General features: G+C 35.3%; 1 protein-coding gene across 1 annotated transcript in view; it reads right to left on the bottom strand.

Moving 5' to 3' along the window:
* The window catches only part of MTREX (Mtr4 exosome RNA helicase), a 127,552-nt gene that overhangs the window by 78,588 nt on the left and 28,595 nt on the right, over positions 1-20,369 (bottom strand). The window contains exons 6-12 of the mRNA XM_081231525.1: positions 15,072-15,246; positions 13,651-13,741; positions 5,684-5,808; positions 4,496-4,594; positions 3,992-4,094; positions 2,398-2,529; positions 1,009-1,088 (exon numbers count right to left, since the gene is read on the bottom strand). Of these exons, the coding sequence (XP_081087651.1) occupies positions 1,009-1,088; positions 2,398-2,529; positions 3,992-4,094; positions 4,496-4,594; positions 5,684-5,808; positions 13,651-13,741; positions 15,072-15,246 (805 nt within the window). The remainder of the gene's footprint in view (positions 1-1,008; positions 1,089-2,397; positions 2,530-3,991; positions 4,095-4,495; positions 4,595-5,683; positions 5,809-13,650; positions 13,742-15,071; positions 15,247-20,369) is intronic.

The following is a 20,369-nucleotide window of genomic DNA, read 5'->3' as shown; positions in this document are numbered from 1 at the left end:
ACCTGTGCACAGCAATGAAGACCCAATGCAGCCAAAATAAATAAATTAAAAAAAAAAATACTGGCCAACTCAAACCAAAAGAAAATAAATAACTATAAAGCATATTTAATATAAATATGTACTTTATCTAAAAACAAATGAATTACTGAAGAGTTCATTCTCATTAACACTATTAAATTCCATTAAATTTTACTATTAGAAGTGTGCTAGGATAACAAGTATGTATAAAGACATGGCTCAAGCTCTTAGATACTAATAATTCAGCTGGAAAGAAAAATTACAGTAAGATTTCATAAATTAAATATCATTTTAAATACAAAGAAACATGCAATTGCAGTCTTATCATAAATCCCACACAAATCAAAGCAATCATCTGTAAGCAGAGTATGCCCCTCCAATTTTTCTTTTCACAAAATAAAACTTTCATATAGTATTAGGTTGGGCTAAAGCATTAGTTCTCAGTTTCGGATGCACATTAGAACAACCAGGGGAGTTTCTGAAAGATTCTAATGATCAGGACACACACCAGACAATTACATCAGAATCTCTGGAGTGGCAACAAGGCATCAGTGTATTTTAGAACTCCTAAGGCAATTCTAATAGTCAAAAGAAAAAACCACTTTAATTAATTAAAGCAAAGTAGAAATCAAATTTCTCACTAAACTTAGGTTTTCTCTAATTGTTTTGTCTGGTAGCCTTATGAATTAAGAAATTCATTGACTTAAAATCAGCATTAAAAATTTTGTAGTATTAGGAACAGAAGCAGTAATTTCCAGATCATGCTAGCTTTCAGAGAAAAGTTTCTTCAAGGCAGCAAATGTTTCCTTTTGTCACCTTCTTAGAAGTTCAAAATAAGAATCAAGGTATCATTTCAGTGCACAATGCAACATATTTACTGCAGTGCGCAAACAGTGCAATATATAATATAGTAACAAATCCAGGAAATACAAAGTGAATATATACTATCTGTTAATAGCCACAGTCTACTTAATGACAATAAACACACACCTGAGGGAGCTTTTTATCTTCATCTGACAAGCAGTCAATTGCATTACTGAATACTTCTTCAACCATCTTCTTTTCTTCATCTAAGAGAGAAAACCCAAAGGTATGTAAGTATCTAAATGAGTCAGTGATAACAAATTTCACACAATGCAAAGAATAAGAGTCTATAAAGAGTAAAAGTAAAGACTCATGATTTTACATAGGCAGAAGGTAAAGTAGATCAAATTTTCTACATAATTATTTAATAAAATTCATTGCCTTTCAAAACAGATCTAGCAGAGTTAGTCCATGAATAAAAGTACTATCTTATAAAAGCAGTAACAGTAATTACGCTAGGTATCTACATGCAATATTTAAGTCAAAAAATTACAGGACACAGGGATTATTATTGCTCACTATTAAGGAAAGTAAGGCATTGAGCAAATAATGGGCATTGGTATTAACTGTTACATCAGCAATTCCAAAGCCTATGCTCTTAACCATTACACTGCCTGCTTATAAAGTGACTATCTGTCAATAAATATTTGACTTTATCAATATATAACCTTGCAACATCAAGCACATACAGCACTGGTAGTTATAAGAAAACATTTCTAAGTAGAGCAATTCACTCAGTCAAAAAAAAAATATTATTGGCTTTAGGAGGGTATATGGGTTATCTGTCATTTGTTATTTTTTACCCATGGAAAAGTAAAAATTAGCTTTAAAATCATGGGATTAGTTCTGTGCCTTGATAAAGAAAACAAGATGACTGAAATTTGATTCTGCATGACTGAATATATTATTTACTTCTCACTGCACAGGATCAAATATGTAAAAGGCTGAAATGAATGACAACTGGGTTGCTATTTGGCATGTTGCAATTTTTGCCTAGGCTATGCTACTATCTAGCTGCGTGACTTTTAAATGGTTATATTTACAGTTAATAAATGAGAATAATATATTCATTTGCTAGAAGTTATTTTACTTTATTCAAAAATTATACCACAGTTAGGTACAGGGGCAGGTCTTCCCAGTTTGGATTTCTAGAAGAATGAAACATAACAGAAGGTAGTCTGACCAAGAGACTAATCTTAAGTAATCAGACCGAAAACCACAATAACCAAAGAGCTATGGCAATGAAGTATAAGAAGGTATGAGTCTAATATTTCTTACTAGGGGTCTTTGGGTTTTATATAGAACAATGTATTATACTTACCTTCCAATAAAAGACAGAAGAAAGGAAAAGAAATGATAAATTGAGGGCCTTAAAGTTTTTACAAATGTGATGTAATTACTGCTGTAACAGTAAGGTGAACTGCAAATTCTAGCAATACACAAAAATGTCTTACCAGAAATATATTTACACTAGTTTTCACGTAACATTAAAACTATACTGAAATTATATAGTACCTGTGTTGAAATCTAATTTGGTCATTTGAAGTGCATAGGCTTCACAATCTTTCTTACTAAAACTGAAAATAATTACAGGTTGAAAGTTTCTTTCCATAATCATCTTCACAATCTTGAACACATTTGATGGTCCTGCAAAATAGGTACATAAACCATATCCAAAAATTAACTCAAAATGGATTAAAGACTTAAATGTAAAATCTAAAACTACAAAACTCTTAAAAAATATACAGGAGTAAACCTTCATGATGCTGGGTTAGGCAAAGCACTCTTAGATATGATACCAAAAGCATAAGCCACAAAAGAAAAAAAAACCCTGATAAACTGGATTTCACCAAAATTTAAAACTTTTGTACTTCAACAGACAACAATAATAAAGATAACCCTAACTCACAGAATGGAAAAAAATATTTACAAATCAGATATCTAATAAAGGTCTAGTATCTAGAGTATAAAAGAATCCTTACAACTAAACAACAAAAAGACAGTGTAATTTTTGAATGGGCCAAGGATTTGAACAGATATTTTTCCAAAGATAAACAAATGGCCAGTAAGCACAGGATCTTCATTAGCCAACAGAGACATGTAAATAAAAACCACACTGAGATATGACTTCATACATACTAGGATGACTATAATCAAATAGACAGGCTACATTAAAGTACTGGCAAGGATGTGGAGGAAATGGATACCTCATATCCTTCTGATGACAATGTATAAAGGGGCAGACACTATGGAAAATAACTTGGCAGTTACTGAAAAGGTTAAACATAGAATTATCATATGACTCAGCAATTGCACTAGGTATATTCTCATGAGAAAAGAAAACACGTTCACACAAAAACTGGTAGTACACAAATGTTTACAGCAGCATTAATCACAACAATCAAAAAGTTGAAAACAACCTAACTGTTCATCAACTGAAGAATGAATACATAAAATGTGGTAAAATCATACAATGGAATGTTATTTAACCATAAAAAAGAATGAAGTACTGACATATGCTATAACATAGATGAACCTTGAAAACAAGCTAAGTTGCAAAACACCATATATATTATGATTCCATTTATATGAAATTTCTAGAAAAGGAAAATAGAAATAGAAAGTAGATTAGTGATTGCCTAAGGCTGAGGGGTGGTGGGGAAGAGGTTGGGAGTAAATGAAGAATGACTGATAATGGGTATGGGGTTTCTTGTTGAGTTAATGAAAATGTTCTAGAATTAGATAGTAGTTGCACAATTTTGTGAATATACTAAAATCCACTTAATTGTACCCTTAAAAATGGTGACTTCTATGATATGTGAATTGTATCTCAATAAAAAAACTGTGGTGACGGCTGCATAATTCTGTGAATGTACTAATAACTGTTGAATTGTATACTTTAATGGGTGAATTGTATATGAACTATATCTCAGTAAATGTCATAGAGGAAAAAGAGATTAAACCTTTATTCATCCAATTTTATCATACACTATCTAGCTCTTTATACAGCCCCCTGAGGGGAAAAAAGTTAAATAAAAAAACCCCAAAAAATGTAACCTGAAAATACAATTTACATGTAAAATTCTCTTAAAACAAAGTTCCAAATCACCTTTTGTTCCTCCTTTTCTCCCCTTCTGATCTCCTTTTGCCAAATCACCAGCATCTCGAAGTACCTGCATCGCAGTATTAAAATTATCTTCTCTGAAGTCACCCTGGAATCACAAAATTTTTCTGTGTAACTTAATACCTAATCATAATGCAAATATTTTTTCATACCTCAAAACAGAGCTCCTTAAATAATAAATAATTTAATATAATAACTGGGAAAAGCAAAACATAAGATATCTAAAACATGTCCAGAGCCCCTTATTCTCAAGGCATTTAAAAAATACTGGAAAAGGAAGGAAAGCTAATCCATGCATTAAAAAATACGAGTCTTAAATATAATTTTTGACATAAACATACATACACAAAAAAACAACAATAACTCTGGACCACAAAACTACTTAAGAAAAAAACCGGATTTCTGCCATTCTTCTCTAGTTTAAAGAAAAATGGGTATAAACAGCAAAGTATGATATTATAGATATAAGAATTATAATTACTCCCTTACATTTTCATCAACCACAAGGTGCAGACCATCTCCCCCTGCTGGAAAAATGTAGTGCTGTAATGGAGTAGGCCGATAATCTGTGTAAATTACATGACAAGGCTGTAAAAACAAAGAAAACTAATTAACCATATATTTTATTTCTTCAAAATAATACCATGTATATGACCTACCTAAAACACCTTAAGGAGACAAACTTTTGAATTCAACATTTCAAAAAGAAAAAAGTTTTTTAAAAAAACCCTTAAGTCAGGAAGAGAAAAATGGGGAAAAATGAGGTCTATCAAATTATACTACCATCTGTTCAATTTTACTAATTCCCTAATCAGGGATAAATATCAATACATGATTTGAGTTTCCATATGATCTTGGATCCATACCCTAGACCTGTGATGTCATAATTAAAGAAGACTTCAATTTCTCCGTAGCAGCAGTAATGGGGACACAGAATGCTCCCTGAGGTAAAATGGAACTTTTCTAGCCCAGAGACTTTTCAAAGCCTTACTAAAACAGCAGGTTGATCTAACTCCTCCAGAAGATCCACTGTGTTTCTATCCTACAGAAGCAACATGGATGTTACAAAAATACCATTAGAGAGCTTATAAATGGATAAAAAAAAAATTTGTCAGCATTCTGGTATAATGGAAAAATAAGGGCAGAAAAAAAAAACCAAGAATAAATTTAGTACACATGAACAAAAGCTTGTTATAAGGTCCTTTAATGCTGCTAAAATTAGACTAGAAAAGCAAAAAGGAAATACAGTCAGTAAAAAGTCTGCATTCACATGAAAACAATCAAATCACACTCTCAGGAAATGCCCAGCTTTTTCCCAGTACCGAGGTCTTAGAGAAAATTCTCTGTGTACTCGTGGTTCATTGTACGAACAGATAGTTTCCAAACCTGGCAGGTCATCGTGATCAATTTGGGAGCGTTTAAAAGTTAAAGATTTCAAAACCCAAGATCCTACTTCCAGAGATTTTGATGTATTGGGTTTGAGATGGGACTCAGAAAATTCACACTTATAAAAAAACTAGTCGGTTTATTTTGATAAGCTTGCTTGATTTAACAAGTAGTTTCACATTAAAATGTCTTCTTTATTCTAGGCAGCATCAGGAACGAAGTACAGGCTATAGTAAGGCCAACTTGTAACATTTTAAATATTGAAAACATCAAAAAAGGGAAAGAAAATACCTGTTTATGTAAGTGGCAAATCCATTCAGCAAACTGCCGGGCATTTGGAATAGTAGCCGAAAGAAAGACATAGTGAACATTATCAGGAAGCAAAATAATAGTTTCTTCCCATACGACACCACGCTCTGAAAAATACAAATACACCTTGGAATTCAATGTCACTTTATTATTTTCTCTCAAGCTCAATAATTAGAAATACAGACCATGTTGCACAAGGATATTTTTAGCCACAGACCCTTACCGTAAACTACTTTAGTTCTAACCATGAATTCATTTAGTAGAAAGTTAGTAGACTAAACCACCATGAACACAATGTACTCTGAAATAACAGCCTGCAACAAGCAGTGCCAAACTGAATGCTGTTCAAACAGCCTAACAAGAGTCCCAGGACAATGGAAATAGTATTTCCATCTCACTTAGAGAAGCAGAAGTTGCTGGCTTATAGAAAGTCACAGTAACAAATTTCAAAGAAACACCATTACTACAGCATATAGCATCGTTCACCTAAATTACCATCATGATCTCCAGAGATGAAAGAAAGATTTGATAAACAACAAAACTATAAGTCAGATGGAAAAAAAATGGAAAAATCCATGTGAGAATTTCCCTCCCATAAATGAACAAATCAATACAGGATTCATGATTTAAAAACCAAAATAACTCTGTATAGAACCTAATCTTATGAATTTCACAAAAGTGAAATTTTGAAAAAAGGGTAAATGATTTCTTAAACTTGTATTACTTTCACTATGAATACAGGTTAACTCACTGCTTTAATTCAAATAAAAACTAAGCTTTAAGTGTGTACATATTAAACATTTAAATTTTACATGTGCCAAAATTCCAAGTAAACTTACTTTTCCATTACAGTAGTGCAATAGTTCAAGTAAAGGGATAAATATTTTGCTCATTTTTATTTCATAATCCTCACTTTATTTTTACCATAAACATGCACTTATTTAAAAAAATAAAATAAAAATCAAGAATGTTAACTTTGTAGGCTAGAAGTTTTGGAAATTCCTTAGCATTAGTTATACAGGAGAGCTCTCTATTAAAGGGAACTAATTTTAATTCCATTTTTAAAATGTGAATTTGCATTTTCTCACACAGAAGTTGTTACTTTTTAAGCTGTAACTGAATGAGATCCTACTGGAAATATCACATCATGTTATCCACAAATTAGTTTATGAGAACTCTACTCACATGGAAGATCAACTACTTGTTCCAAATTCCTAATGCCATTCTTTTTTTTTTTAACATCTTTATTAATAGAGTATGATTTAGTGTTGTTAGCTTCTGCTGCATAACAAAGTGAATCATCTATATGCATACATATATCCACATATCCCCTCCCTCGTGCATCTCCCTCCCACCCTCCTTATCCCACCCTTCTAGGTGGTCACAAAGCACCAAGCTGATCTCCCTGTGCCATGCAGCTGCTTCCCACTAGCTATTTTACATTTGGTACTGTATGTATGTCAGTGCTACTCTCTCTTCATCCCAGCTTACACTCCTCCCTCCCCATGTCAAGTCCATTGTCTACCTCTGTGTCTTTATTCCTATCTTGCTCCAAGGTTCTTCAAAACCATTTTTTTTTTTTTAGATTCCATATACATGTGTTAGCATACGGTATTTGTTCTCTTTCTGACTTACTTCCCTCTGTATAACAGACTTTAGGTCCATCCACCTCACTACAAATAATTCAATTTCGTTTCTTTTTATGGCTGAATAATATTCCATTGTATGTATGTGCCACATCTTCTTTATCCATTCATATGTCGACACTTAGGTTGCTTCCATGTCCTGGCTATTATAAATAGTGCTGCAATGAACACTGTGGTACATGACTCTTTCTGAATTATGGTTTTCTCAAGGTATATGCCCAGTAGTGGGACTGCTGGGTCATATGGTAGTTCTATTTTTAGTTTTTTAAGGAACCTCCATACTGTTCTCCACAGTGGCTGCATCAATTTACTTTCCCACCAACCGTGCAAGAGGGTCCCGTTTTCTCCACACCCTCTCCAGCATTTACTTTGTAGATTTTTTGATGATGCCCATTCTGACTGAAGTGAGGTGATACCTCATTTTAGTTTTGATTTGCATTTCTCTAATGATTAGTGGCGTTGAGCATCTTTTCACGTGTTTGCTAGCAATCTGTATATCTTCTCTGGAGAAATGTCTATTTAGGTCTTCTGTCCATTTTTGGATTGGGTTTTTTTGATATTGAGCTGCGTGAGCTGCTTGTATATTCTGGAGATTAATCCTTTGTCAGTTGCTTCTTCTGCAAATATTTTCTCCTGTTCTGAGGATTGCATTTTGGTCTTATGGTTTCCTTTGCTGTGAAACAGCTTTTAAGTTTCATTAGGTCCCATGTGTTTATTTTTGTTTTTACTTCCATTTCTCTAGGAGGTGGGTCAAAAATGACCTTGCTGTGATTTATGTCAGAGTGTTCTTCCTATGTTTTGCTCTAAGAGTTTTACAGTGTCTGACCTTACATTTAGGTCTTTAATACATTTTGAGTTTATTTTTGTGTATGGTTTAGGAAGTGTTCTAATTTCATTCTTTTACATGTAGCTATCCAATTTTCCCAGCACCACTTATTGCAGACGCTCTTTTCTCCATTGTATATTCTTGCCTCCTTTACCAAAGATGAGGTGACCATATGTGCGTGGGTTTATCTCCGTGCTTTCTACCCTGTTCCACTGATCTGTTTCTGTTTTTTGTCAGTACCATACTGTCTTGATTACTGTAGCTTTCTAGCATAGTCTGAAGTCCAGGAGCCTGATTCCTCCAGGTCTGTTTTTCTCAAGACTGCTTTGGCTATTCGGGATATTTTGTGTTTCAATACAAATTGTGCAATTTTCTGTTCTACTTCTGTGAAACATGCCACTGGTAGTTTGATAGGGATTGCACTGAATCTGTAGATTGCTTTGGACAGTACAGTCCTTTTCACAATGTTGATTCATACAATCCAAGAATATAGTATATCTCTCCCTCCCTTTGTATCACCTTTATTTCTTTCATCAGTGTCTTATAGTTTTCTGCATACAGGTCTTTTGTATCCTTAGGTAGGTTTATTCCTACGTATTTTATTCTTTTTGTTGCAGTGGTAAATGGGAGTGTTTACTTAATTTCTCTTTCAGATTTTTCATCATCAGTGTATAGGCATGCAAGAGATTTCTGTACATTAATTTTGTATCCTGCTACTCTACCAAATTTATTGATTAGCTCTAGTAGTTTTCTGGTAGCATCTTTAGGATTCTCTATGTATAGTATCATGTCACCTGCAGACAGTGACAGTTTAACTTCTTTTCCAATTTGAATTCCTCTTACTTCTTTTTCTTCTCTGATTGCTGTGGGTAAAACTTCCAAAACTATGTTGAATAAAAGTGGTGAGGTAAAATGAGAGAGTGGGTAACCTTGTCTTGTTTCCTGAGGAAATGGTTTCAGTTTTTCACCACTGAGAATGATGTTGGCTGTGGGTTTGTCATATATGGCCTTTATTATGTTCAGGTAGGTTCCTTCTATGCCTCTCTTCTGGAGAGTTTTTATCATAAATGGGTGTTGAATTTTGTCAAAAGTTTTTTCTGCATCTATTGAGATGATCATATGGGTCTCATCCTTCAATTTGTTAATATGCTGTATCACACTGATGGATTTACGTATACTGAAGAATCCTTCCATTCCTGGGATAAACCACTTGATCATGGTGTATGATCCTTTTAATGTGCTGTTGGATTCTGTTTGCTACTATTTTGTTGAGGATTTTGCATCTATGTTCATCAGTGATATTGGCCTGTAGTTTTCTGTGTGACATCTTCATCTAGTTTTGGATCAGGTGATGGTGGCCTCATAGAAAGAGTTTGGGACCGTTCCTACCTCTGCTATATTTTGGAAGACTTTGAGAAGGATAGGTGCTAGCTCTTCTCTAAGTGTTTGATAGAATTTGGCTGTGAAGCCATCTGGTGCTGTGCTTTTGTTTGTTGGAAGATTTTTAATCACAGTCTCAGTTTCAGTGCTTGTGATTGTCTGTTTATATTTTCTATTTCTTCATGGTTCAGTCTCGGAAGGCTGTGCTTTTCTAAGAATGTGTCCATTTCTTCCAGGTTTTCCATTTTGTTGGCATACAGTTGCTTGTAGTAATCTCTCAGGATCCTTGTATTTCTGCATTGTCAGTTGTTACTTCCCCTTTTTCATTTCTAATTCTGTTGATTTGAGTCTTCTCCCTTTTTTTCTTAGTGAGTCTGGCTAATGGTTTATCAATATTCTTTATCTTCTCAGAGAATCAGCTTTTAGTTTTATTGATATTTGCTACTACTTCTTTCATTTCTTTTCCATTTATTTCTGATCTTTATGATTTCTTTCCTTCAACTAATTTCAGGGGTTTTTTGTTTTTCTTTCTCTAATTGCTTTAGGTGCAAGATTAGGTTGTTTGAGATTTTTTTGTTTCTTGAGGTCTGATTGTATTGCTATAAACTTCCTCTTAAAACTGCTTTTGCTGGATCCCATAAGTTTGGGTTCACTGTGTTTTGTCATTTGTTTCTAGGTATTTTTTGGTTTCCTCTTTGATTTCTTCAGTGATTTGATTTCTTCATTTCTTGGTTATTTAGTAGTGTATTGTTTAGCTTCCATGTGGTTGTATTTTTTACAGATTTCTTCCTGTAATTGATATCTAGTCTCACAGTGTTGAGGTTGGAAAAAATATTTGATATGATTTCAATTTTCTTAAATTTACCAAGGCTTGATTTGTGACCCAAGATATGATCTACCCTGGAGAATGTTCCATGAGCACAAGAGAGTAAAGTGTATTCTGTTGTTTTTGGATGGAATATCCTATAAATATTAAACTCATCTTTTTTTTTTTCTTTTCCATCTTGTTTAATGTATCATTTAAAGCTTGTGTTTCCTTATTTTCATCTTGGTTGATCTGTCCATTGGTGAAAGTGGTGGAGTGTTAAAGTTCCCTACTATGATTGTAGTACTGTCTATTTCACCTTTTATGGCTGTTAGCATTTGCCTTATGTATTGTGGTACTCCTATGTTGGGTGCATAAATATTTACAATTGTTATATCTTCTTCTTGGATCAATCCCTTGATCATTATGTAGTGTCCTTCTTTGTCTCTTATAATAGTCTTTATTTTAAAGTCTATTTTGTCTGATATGAGAATTCCTACTTCAGCTTTCTTTTGATTTCCACTTGCATGGAGTATCCTTTTCCATCCCCTCACTTTCAGTCTGTACGTGTCCCTAGGTCTGAAGTGGGTCTCTTGTAGACAGCATATGTACAGGTCTTGTTTTGGTATCCATTCAGCCAATTGACATCTTTTGGTTGGAGCATTTTATCCATTTACATTTAACGTAATTATCAATATGTATGTTCCTATTACCATTTTCTTAATTGCTTCGGGTTTGTTTTTGTAGGTCTTTTCCTTCTCTTGTGTTTCCTGCCTAAAAAATTTCCTTTAGCATTTGTTGTAAAGCTGGTTTGATGGTCCTGAATTCTCTTAACGTTTGCCTATCTGTTAAAGTTTTAATTTCTCTATCGAATCTGAATGAGATCCTTGCTGGGTAGGGTAATCTTGGCTGTAGGTTTTTCCCTTTCATCACTTTAAATATGTCCTGTCACTCCCTTCTGGCTTGCCTGGTTTCTGCTGAAAAATCAGCTGTTAACCTTATGGGGATTCCCTTGTATATTATTTGTTGTTTTTCCCTTACTGCTTTTAATATTTTTACTTTGTATTTAATTTTTGATAGTTTGTTTAAGATGTGTCTCAGTGCGTCTCTCTTTGGATTTATCCTGATGGTACTCTCTGTCCTTCCTGGACTTATTTCCTTTCCCACGTTAGAGAAGTTTTCGACTATAATGTCTTCAAATATTTTCTCAATCCCTTTCTCTTTCTCTTCTTCTGGGACCCTTCTACCATTCGAATGTTGCTGCGTTTAATGTTGTCCCAAAGGTCTCTGAAACTGTCCTCAAGTCTTTTCATTCCTTTTTGTTTATTCTGCTCCCTGGCAGTTATTTACACCGCTTTATCTTCCAGCTTACTTATCCGTTCTTCTGCTTCAGGTATTGTTATTGATTCCTTCTAGAGTATTTTTAATTTCAGTAATTGTGTTGTTCATCACTGCTTGTCTGCTGTTTCGTTCTCAGTCCTTGTTAAATGTTTCTTGTATTTTCTCCATTCTGTTTCCGAGATTTGGGATCATCTTTACTATCATTATTCTGAATTCCTTTTCAGGAGGTTGCTTATGTCATCTTCATTTATTTGGTCTTGTAGGTTTTTCCCCTACTCCTTCGTCTGTAACATATCCTTTTGCCATTTCTTTTTTTTGTTTTTTTGGATGGGTGCTGCTGTATTCCTGCCTTAGTGGTTGTTGGGTCTGAGACGTCCAGCACTGGAGTTTGCAAGCAGTTAGATGAGCTGGTTCCTAATGCTGTGATGATCACCTCCGGGAGGCCTCACTCCTATTGATATTCCCTGTGGTCTGAGGTTCTCTGTTAGTCCTGTGGTTTGGACTTGGAGCTCCCACCACAGGAGCTCGGGCCCAACTTCTGGCCTGGGAACCAAAATCCTGCAAGCTTCGTGGTGCAGTAAAAAAAAAAAAAAAGAAGAAGAAGAAGAAAGAAAGAAAGGAAAAAGGAGTAGTACGATATCAAGAATAAAAAAGAAAATACAATCAGAAAGATAAAGGTATATTAGGAAAAATAAAACTATAATTGAAACAACTGCAACAAGGTAAAATAAAACCACAGCAGAAGGAAAAAAGGGGGTGGGCCACAAGCCATAAGGAGAGATCACTAACAAAGTATAAAGAATAAAATAAAATTAGAAAAATAAAAGATTAGGAAAAATAAAAATATAAAAGAATCAACAGCAATGAATCAACAATGTAAAATAGAACACCAATCTAAAAGGAAAAAGGAAAAGAAAAAAAAAAGGGAAGAAAAAACAAAAAAGCCTTGGCTATGCAGAAGGAGTTTAGGTAGGGGGTGGAACTTAGGTAGTGGCAGGATTTAGGGTGGGGTGGGACCTAGGCGGGTGGTGGGGTGAGCGTGGGGCGGGGCCTGAGCAGAAGGGGAAAGGCAGCATGTCGAAAGGAGGGCCTCTGGAGTGTGGGGTTCAGGAGTTAGGAGGTAGGGCCCTGACTGAGGGTGTGTGGGTGGGATTTAGGCCCAGCTCATTGGAGGGATTCTCCGAGTGTAGAAGTAGGGCCCTGGGTGGGGGTGTAGTGGCGGGGCTTGGGCTGTGCTCTGTAGATGGGAGGCTCCGAGGGCGGAGTATTAGGTCCGGGAGCCCAAAATGCTTCCTGCTGCCTAAGTGGACAGGGAAAGCACTGGCCCCATTCCCTTCTGTTCTTTCGTGAACCTCCCCCACTGTCTCCCCTGGGGTCTCCCACATTGCCACTGGACCCTTAATCGTGGGTAGGTCCTGCTGGGTGCAGGAACTCCTTCTCTCCCCCAGCCACCCCTCAGGGGTGCCATCCCAGAGGTCCGGCCTTTAGTTTTGCTCCCCCTTTCCTCCCTCCCACTCCCTCAGGACCCACGTGGCTGGAGGGAGACTAGGTGGGCAGAGGATCAGGCCCGGAATCTCAACAGGTTCCTGGGGGTCCAACTGGGGAGGGGAAACCTGGCCATGCTCCCTTTTGATCCAATGGTTCCCCAATTTCCCCCGTTGGGCATGGGATCTCCTCCCCTCCCTAAGCTGCCCCTCAGGGATGCCAGTCCCATCCTGTCTCCACTTCTCCTCCCACTTCACTGCCCCCACGCCCCACATCCTACACGGTCACTGGGGTTTTCTCCTGTCCCTTAGGTGTCCGTGGTCCCCCACTGGTACCTGGTAGGTGCCCTAGTTGTGAGGAGACGCGAATTCCGCATCCTAATAGTACGCCATCTTGACTCCGCCCTACCTAATGCCATTCTTAAATAGAATACATGCTCACATCTCAACAACACTACAGAATATACCTGAATCTCTCATGTAATGAATTTCATCAAATATGACCCAAGCAACTTCTCGCATAACTTCAGAACCTCTGTACAGCATACTTCTCAAAATCTAAAGAAAAAGGAGAAGATTTAGCAGGATTCTGACATACCAAAAGCTCTTCTATCTAACAAGAAATTTTGGATATTCTTTTTTAACGGAAAGATTAAAATAATTTTAGGGAGGGCTTCCCTGGTGGCACAGTGGTTGTGAGTCCGCCTGCTGATGCAGGGGACACGGGTTCATGCCCCGGTCCGGGAAGATCCCACATGCTGCAGAGCGGCTAGGCCCATGAGCCATGGCTGCTGAGCCTGCATTTCTGGAGCCTGTGCTCCGCAACAGGAGAGGCCACAACAGTGAGAGGCCCGCGTACCACAAAATAATAATAATAATAATAATTTTAGGGAGATACATATCTCTTAAATACATAATATTCCTTCCCTAAATCCAAAATAAATGACTTCTCAAGTAAGTAATCAGATATAATCCATGGAAAGAATTATCATCTCCATATCCATATATCTTGAAAAAGAAGCCACTTCCTTGCATGTACAGTGCTTAACCCAAGACCTACACTTGCTAGAATACAAGAATAACTTAAAGTTATCTTCTATCTAACACAATGGATCTTATACTGTTATCCACTTTTTCTACCTCATCTTACCAATATGAATACTTTCTAGCAACTGTTATTCTGATTTCCGAGTTAAAGAAATCTTCCACGGATGGAAGAAAGTTTTGAGAATGGAAAATAAACTTACTTTAGGCACCAAAATGAAACGTGAGCAATGCTTTTGGGTAACTCTAAAAGTCAGAAGCTAATTTATGCTCTCTAGTGTACCATGTCTTTGTAGAATACAATGATATAATTCAATCATGTACAAAAGTACTTAGTAAAGACAGCTAATAGTGTCCAAAATGTAAGATGTTACAAAGATATGTAAAACTTAACTGTGATTATGGAAAGAAGCTAAACATAACTGGGCATTTTTTAAAAAGTTAGTTATCTATTTGTATCAACACTCAGATACAGAAGAAAAAAAAAATCACACAGAACAAGGAGCTACTACATATTCGAAACTATGTACTGAAATCCTTGAAATTATACAAAACCATCAAATTATTTTCATGTCACTGACAATACACCTTTAAAAATATTTTGTGAAGAAAAAACTGCATCTATATTATGACAAATAACAGAAATATTGGTAATTTACAACTAAATTCAATTATTAGAACTTGTTTTAAGATGAACTCTATCCCTTTCAAGTAAATCTACTCAGACAGTAAAATGTAACATTTTTATCAATATAGAGCAAGTAATAAAACATTAGCTGTTTTAACTGAATAGCCACATTAATTAAAAGGAAAATTAATTTAATTGAGACACGATATAAATTACCTCTGTGGTCATAACAAGACAAGATGCTGTAGGATTAATAGTAACATCTCCAGTCATCAGACCAACATCTTGAAATTCTTCATACATTTCACGGTATTTCTGGTTACTCAGGGCCTTAATTGGGCTAGTAAATATTACACGCTGTTTTTCCCTTAAGGCCAATGCAATGGCATATCTAAAAATGTGAAAACAAATAAGAATAAAGAATTCACAAAACCATGTCTTTAGAAGTATGTGATTTAAAAAATTCTATTCATACATAAATTGTGTTCAAACTTTCCCTAATTACATATCTTAAATAGACTTTGCAGAATATTAATGTCTTATTCTATTTACTTTCAAAAAACTATAATAATAGTAATAACGATGATAAATGTGAAGAATAGTGGTCTAAATGAATAAAAACGTTTTAAACTCTGGTCTCTTGGAGTTAATGTAACTTAATTACTAATACCAATGGATTACTAATGGTTATTACCCTATTTCTTGGAAGGAAAACACATTTGTTTCTCTAGATGGGCCTCCAAAAGTTTACAGAGCCTCTGCCTGTCAATTTATACATACACAGAGTATAAATACTCAGGAAACACTGGAAAATGAGTTTTTCTGAGTTTCACAAATAAGTTAACACATATGTATTCTCACCCCACATGTATTAGTTATCAAGTCTGTTCTCTGTTATTTTAAATAAACAGTTCTGACCTTTTTTTTGGTCAGCAAACTTTTTCTTTTTTAAAGATTTATTTATGACTTAAATTTAAAATTTTATTCTTGGCTGTGTTGGGTCTTAGTTGCGGCAAGCAGGATCTTCACTGAGGTGTGTGGGCTTCTCTCTAGTTGTGGTGTGTGGATTTTCTCTTCTCTAGTTGTGGCATGGAGGCTCCAGGGCGCATGGGTTCCAGAGTGCATGGGCCCTGTAATTTGCGGCACACAGCTTCTAGTTGAGGTTCATGAGCTCGGTTAGTTGTGGCACGCAGGCTCAGTTTCCCTGTGGCATGTGGGATCTCAGTTCCCTGACCAGGGATCGAACTCACAACCCCTGCATTGTAAGGTGGATTCTTTACCATTGGACCACCAGGGAAGTCCCATCAAGTCTGTCCTTGACTGGAAATTAAGGCAGGTTCCAATAGTTCTTCTGCAGAGATTAATAGAATGCAATATAGGTTTTCCTTTTTGAAGAAAATTCAGCAGAGTTAAGTATTTAAAAATAGACCATGAAATCAGAACTAAACTTATTAGCAGCATGGTAGATCCTCCTTATTTAAGATACAGTTCCTATCCACAACAGACTTATAACCTATTTGGGGAAAAAAAATATGGGATTTCCCTGGTGGCACAGTGGTTAGGAATCCGCCTGCCATTGCAGGGGATACAGATTCGATCCCTGGCCTGGGCGGATCCCAGAGGCCACGGAGTGGCTAGGCCTGTGCGCCACAGCTGCTGAGCCTGTGCTCTGGAGCCCATGAACCACAACTGCTGAGCCACATGCCACAGCTGCTAAAGCTCACGTGCCTAGAGCCTGTGCTCTGCAACAAGAGAAGCCAACACAATGAGAAGCCTGCGCACCTCAATGAGGAGTAGCCCCTGCTCGCCGCAACTGGAGAAGGTCCGCACATGCAGCAACAAAGACCCAATGCAGCCAAAAATAAATAAATAAATAAATAAAAATTACTTAAAAAAAATTTATCCCAACCATGCCCCCAGTGAAATAAACAATTAAAAAATTAAAAGTTGTCCAAACATGATCAAATATGAATAGTAAGAGACATACATGAAAGAGAAAAGAATATACAGATGCTACAAAAAAATTAGAAGATATAAAAAGAAACAGGAAAGTGATCAATACTTAAGAAAAAGAAGCAGTCACGAGAAACTGAGTGGGCCCAGATGCTGGACTTAGCAAAGACTTCAAAGAAGCTATTACAAACATGTCCAAAAAATGTAAGGAAACCATGTTCTAAGAATTAAAGGAAATAGAACAATGATTCAACAAATAGGCAATCTCAACAGACACCTGAAACTATAACAACATAACCAAATGAAAACTCTACAGATGAAAAGTACAATAATTGAAATGAAAAATCCACTAGGTGGCTCAAGAGCAGATCTGAGATGGCAGAAGTATCTATATATGAAGATAGATCAACAGAAATTATCAAATCTAAAGAGAAAAACAGAAGAAAAATAAACAGACACTCAAAGATCTATGCAACAACCTCAAGTGTCCAAATATAAGTTCCAAACTGAGAAAGACGCAAGATAAATATATGAAAAAATAACAATAAAAAAACTTCCTAGTTTTGTTTTAAAGAACATTATAGACACCACAAGCACGATGAACTCAAGCAGGAAAACCTTTGGAATCACACCTAGAAGTAGAGTCAAACTGCTGAAAGTCTTCAAAGCAGCAAGAGAAAAACAACTCAAAACATACAAGAGAATACCATTAAAATTAAGGCTTACTTCTGACGGGAAATCATGGAGTAGAATGAAACAATGTCAGCCGAATGAGTATCCAATGTTGAAAGAAAAAAAACTGTCAACCAAGAATTACATATTCAGTGACATTATCCTTTCAAAAATAAAAGCAAAATAAAGACATTTCCAAATAAAAACTGAGTAAATTTACTGCTAACACATCAACCCCAGAAGAAATATTCTTAAAAAAATCTTTAACTCGAATATATAGAAAAGTATAGTTCTAAAAATGATATATATGTGGGTAAATACAAGACTGTATAGGGTTTGTGCTTCTCTTTTATTCAATTAATATTTTTAAAAATATAAGACTGTTTAAAGCAAAAACATTATTTTAACATTGTATTACACTGGATGTATAACATATAGTTGAAATATGTGTGACAAAAATAGCAGAAAAAAAGGAGGAAGAAATATTAGAGCAAGGTAACGATATTTTACAGAAATTGTGGCTGTGATTTAGTTAAAAATGTATACTGTAAGCCCTAGAGTAATCACTAAAAACATAACTCAAAGCTAAAAAAAAAAAATCAACAGAGGAATTAAAATAGTATACTAAAAAATATTTGTTAAATATAATAGAAGCCTGTTAAGACATGAGACACATTACTGAAAAACAACAAAATCAACCACATCAGTCATTAAATCAAATTATTGAAATCATAAAGTATCTTCTCCAACCACAAAGAAATTAAATTAGAAACCAAAACAGAAGGGTGTATGGAAAATCACCAAATGCTTGAAAAGTAAACGTAAGAGGAAACCAAGAGAAATTAAAAAATGAATTGAATTGAAAATAAAATGTAACTACCAAAAGTTATGGGATGCATGTAAAGCAGTACTAAGAGAGAAAATAATAGTTTTAAACACTTACATTAGACAGGAAGAATAATCTAAAATCAATCTAATTCCACTTTAAGTAATTCCTTGATAGACACAGATTACCAAAACTGGCTCAAGAAGAAAGCAAACTGAGTTAGGAATTTAAAAATCTTCCCATGAAGAAAAGCCTAGGTGGTTTAGATGGCTTAATTAGTAAATTCTGTCAAACATTTAAAGAGAAAATACCAAAACTACACAAATCCTTTCAGAAGACAGACCAGGAGGGAACACTTCCCAACTTACATTATCAGGTCAGTAATAACATTGTATCAAACCTAGACAATGACCTTGTAAGAAAAGAAAATTACACACCAAAATCCCTCATGAAGATAAGATTCAAAGATATTCCAGAAGAAAATATGTGCAAACTGAAACTGGCAACATCATATAAGATGATCATCTGCCATAAACAACCAGGTTTATTTCAGGAACATAAGGATGGTTTAACAAAAAACAGATGTAATATACCACATTAACAGAGTAAAAAGCAAATACCATATCCTTGTCTCTATAGATGGAAAAAGGATTTGATAAAATACAATGCTTCTTTTTTAATCTTCAATACACTTATTTTTCCCAGCTTTATTGAGATATAATTCACATGTAACATTGTGTAAGTTTAAACTATACACTGTAAGATTTGTTACACATATATACTGTGAAATGATTACTATAATAAGGTTAATTAACATCTCCATCACCTAATTACCTTTTGGTTTTTTTCTGGTAAAAACATTTAAGATCTACTCTCTTAGCAGCTTTCAAGTGTATAATACAGTATTTTTAAAGATAATAACCATGCTCTGAATTAGATCCCCAGAACTTACTCATTTTGTAACTGGAAGTTTGTTTCCTTTGATCAATATCTTCCTACTTCCTCCACCCTGTCCACCCCAGCCCCTGGCAACCACCATTCAACTCCGTTTCAATGCGTTCAGCTTTTTTAGATTCCATGTGAAAGTGAGATCACACAGTCTTTGTCTTTCTCTGACTTATTTGACTTATAATGCTCTCAAGGTCCATTCATGCTGTCACAAATAGCAGGATTTCCTTTTTTGGATGGCTAAATAATTTTCCATTGTGATCAACAGTGTGTGTGTATATGGATATAGACAGACAGATAGATGTCACATTTTCTTTATCCACTCATCTGTTGAGGGACATAGGTTGTTTCCTTGTCTTGGGTATTGTGAATAGGAATGCAGGTATCTCTTTGAGATACTAATTTCATTTCCTTTAGATATATATCCAGAAGTGGGACTGCTGGATTATACTCTATTTCTAATTTTTTGAGAAACCTCCACACTGCTTTCCATAGTGACTGTACCAATTTATATTCCTACAACAGTGCACAAAGGTTCCCTGTTCTTCATATCCTTGCCAACACTTGTTATCTCTCGTCATTTTGATAATAGCCATTCAAATAGGTGTTTTAAAATTTTTTTCATTTATTCCCAACTGAGAATAGAAAGGAACTTCCTCAACCTGATAAAAGGCACCTAGGAAAAAACTATAGCTAATATCACACTTCATGGTGAAACACTGAATGTTCTTCCTTTAAGATCAGGAACAGACAAGGATAGCTACCATCACTACTACTATTCAACAATGTACTGGATATTGCCAATGCAATAAGAAAAAGAAACTAAAGGGATAACATATCAGAAAGAAGCAGCAAAAACTGTCTTTATTCACAGACAATATGCCCACCTATGTAGAAAATCTTATGGAACATGAAAGTTACTAAAACTTGTTAGTAAGCAAGTATATTAAGAAACTGACAAGATAAAATATCAGCATATAAAAATAAACTGTACTTCATAAGTCAGAAACACATATATATGGAATCTAAAAGATAAAAAAGGTTCTGAAGAACATAGGGGCAGGACAGGAATAAAGATGCAGACGTAGAGAATGGACTTGAGGACACGGTATGGG

The sequence above is a fragment of the Mesoplodon bidens genome (genome assembly GCF_964165515.1).
Source record: "Mesoplodon bidens genome assembly, chromosome: 4".
NCBI classification, from domain to species: domain Eukaryota; kingdom Metazoa; phylum Chordata; class Mammalia; order Artiodactyla; family Ziphiidae; genus Mesoplodon; species Mesoplodon bidens.
Note: the sequence above shows the minus strand (reverse complement) of the source record. Positions and strands in the feature narration are given on the sequence as shown.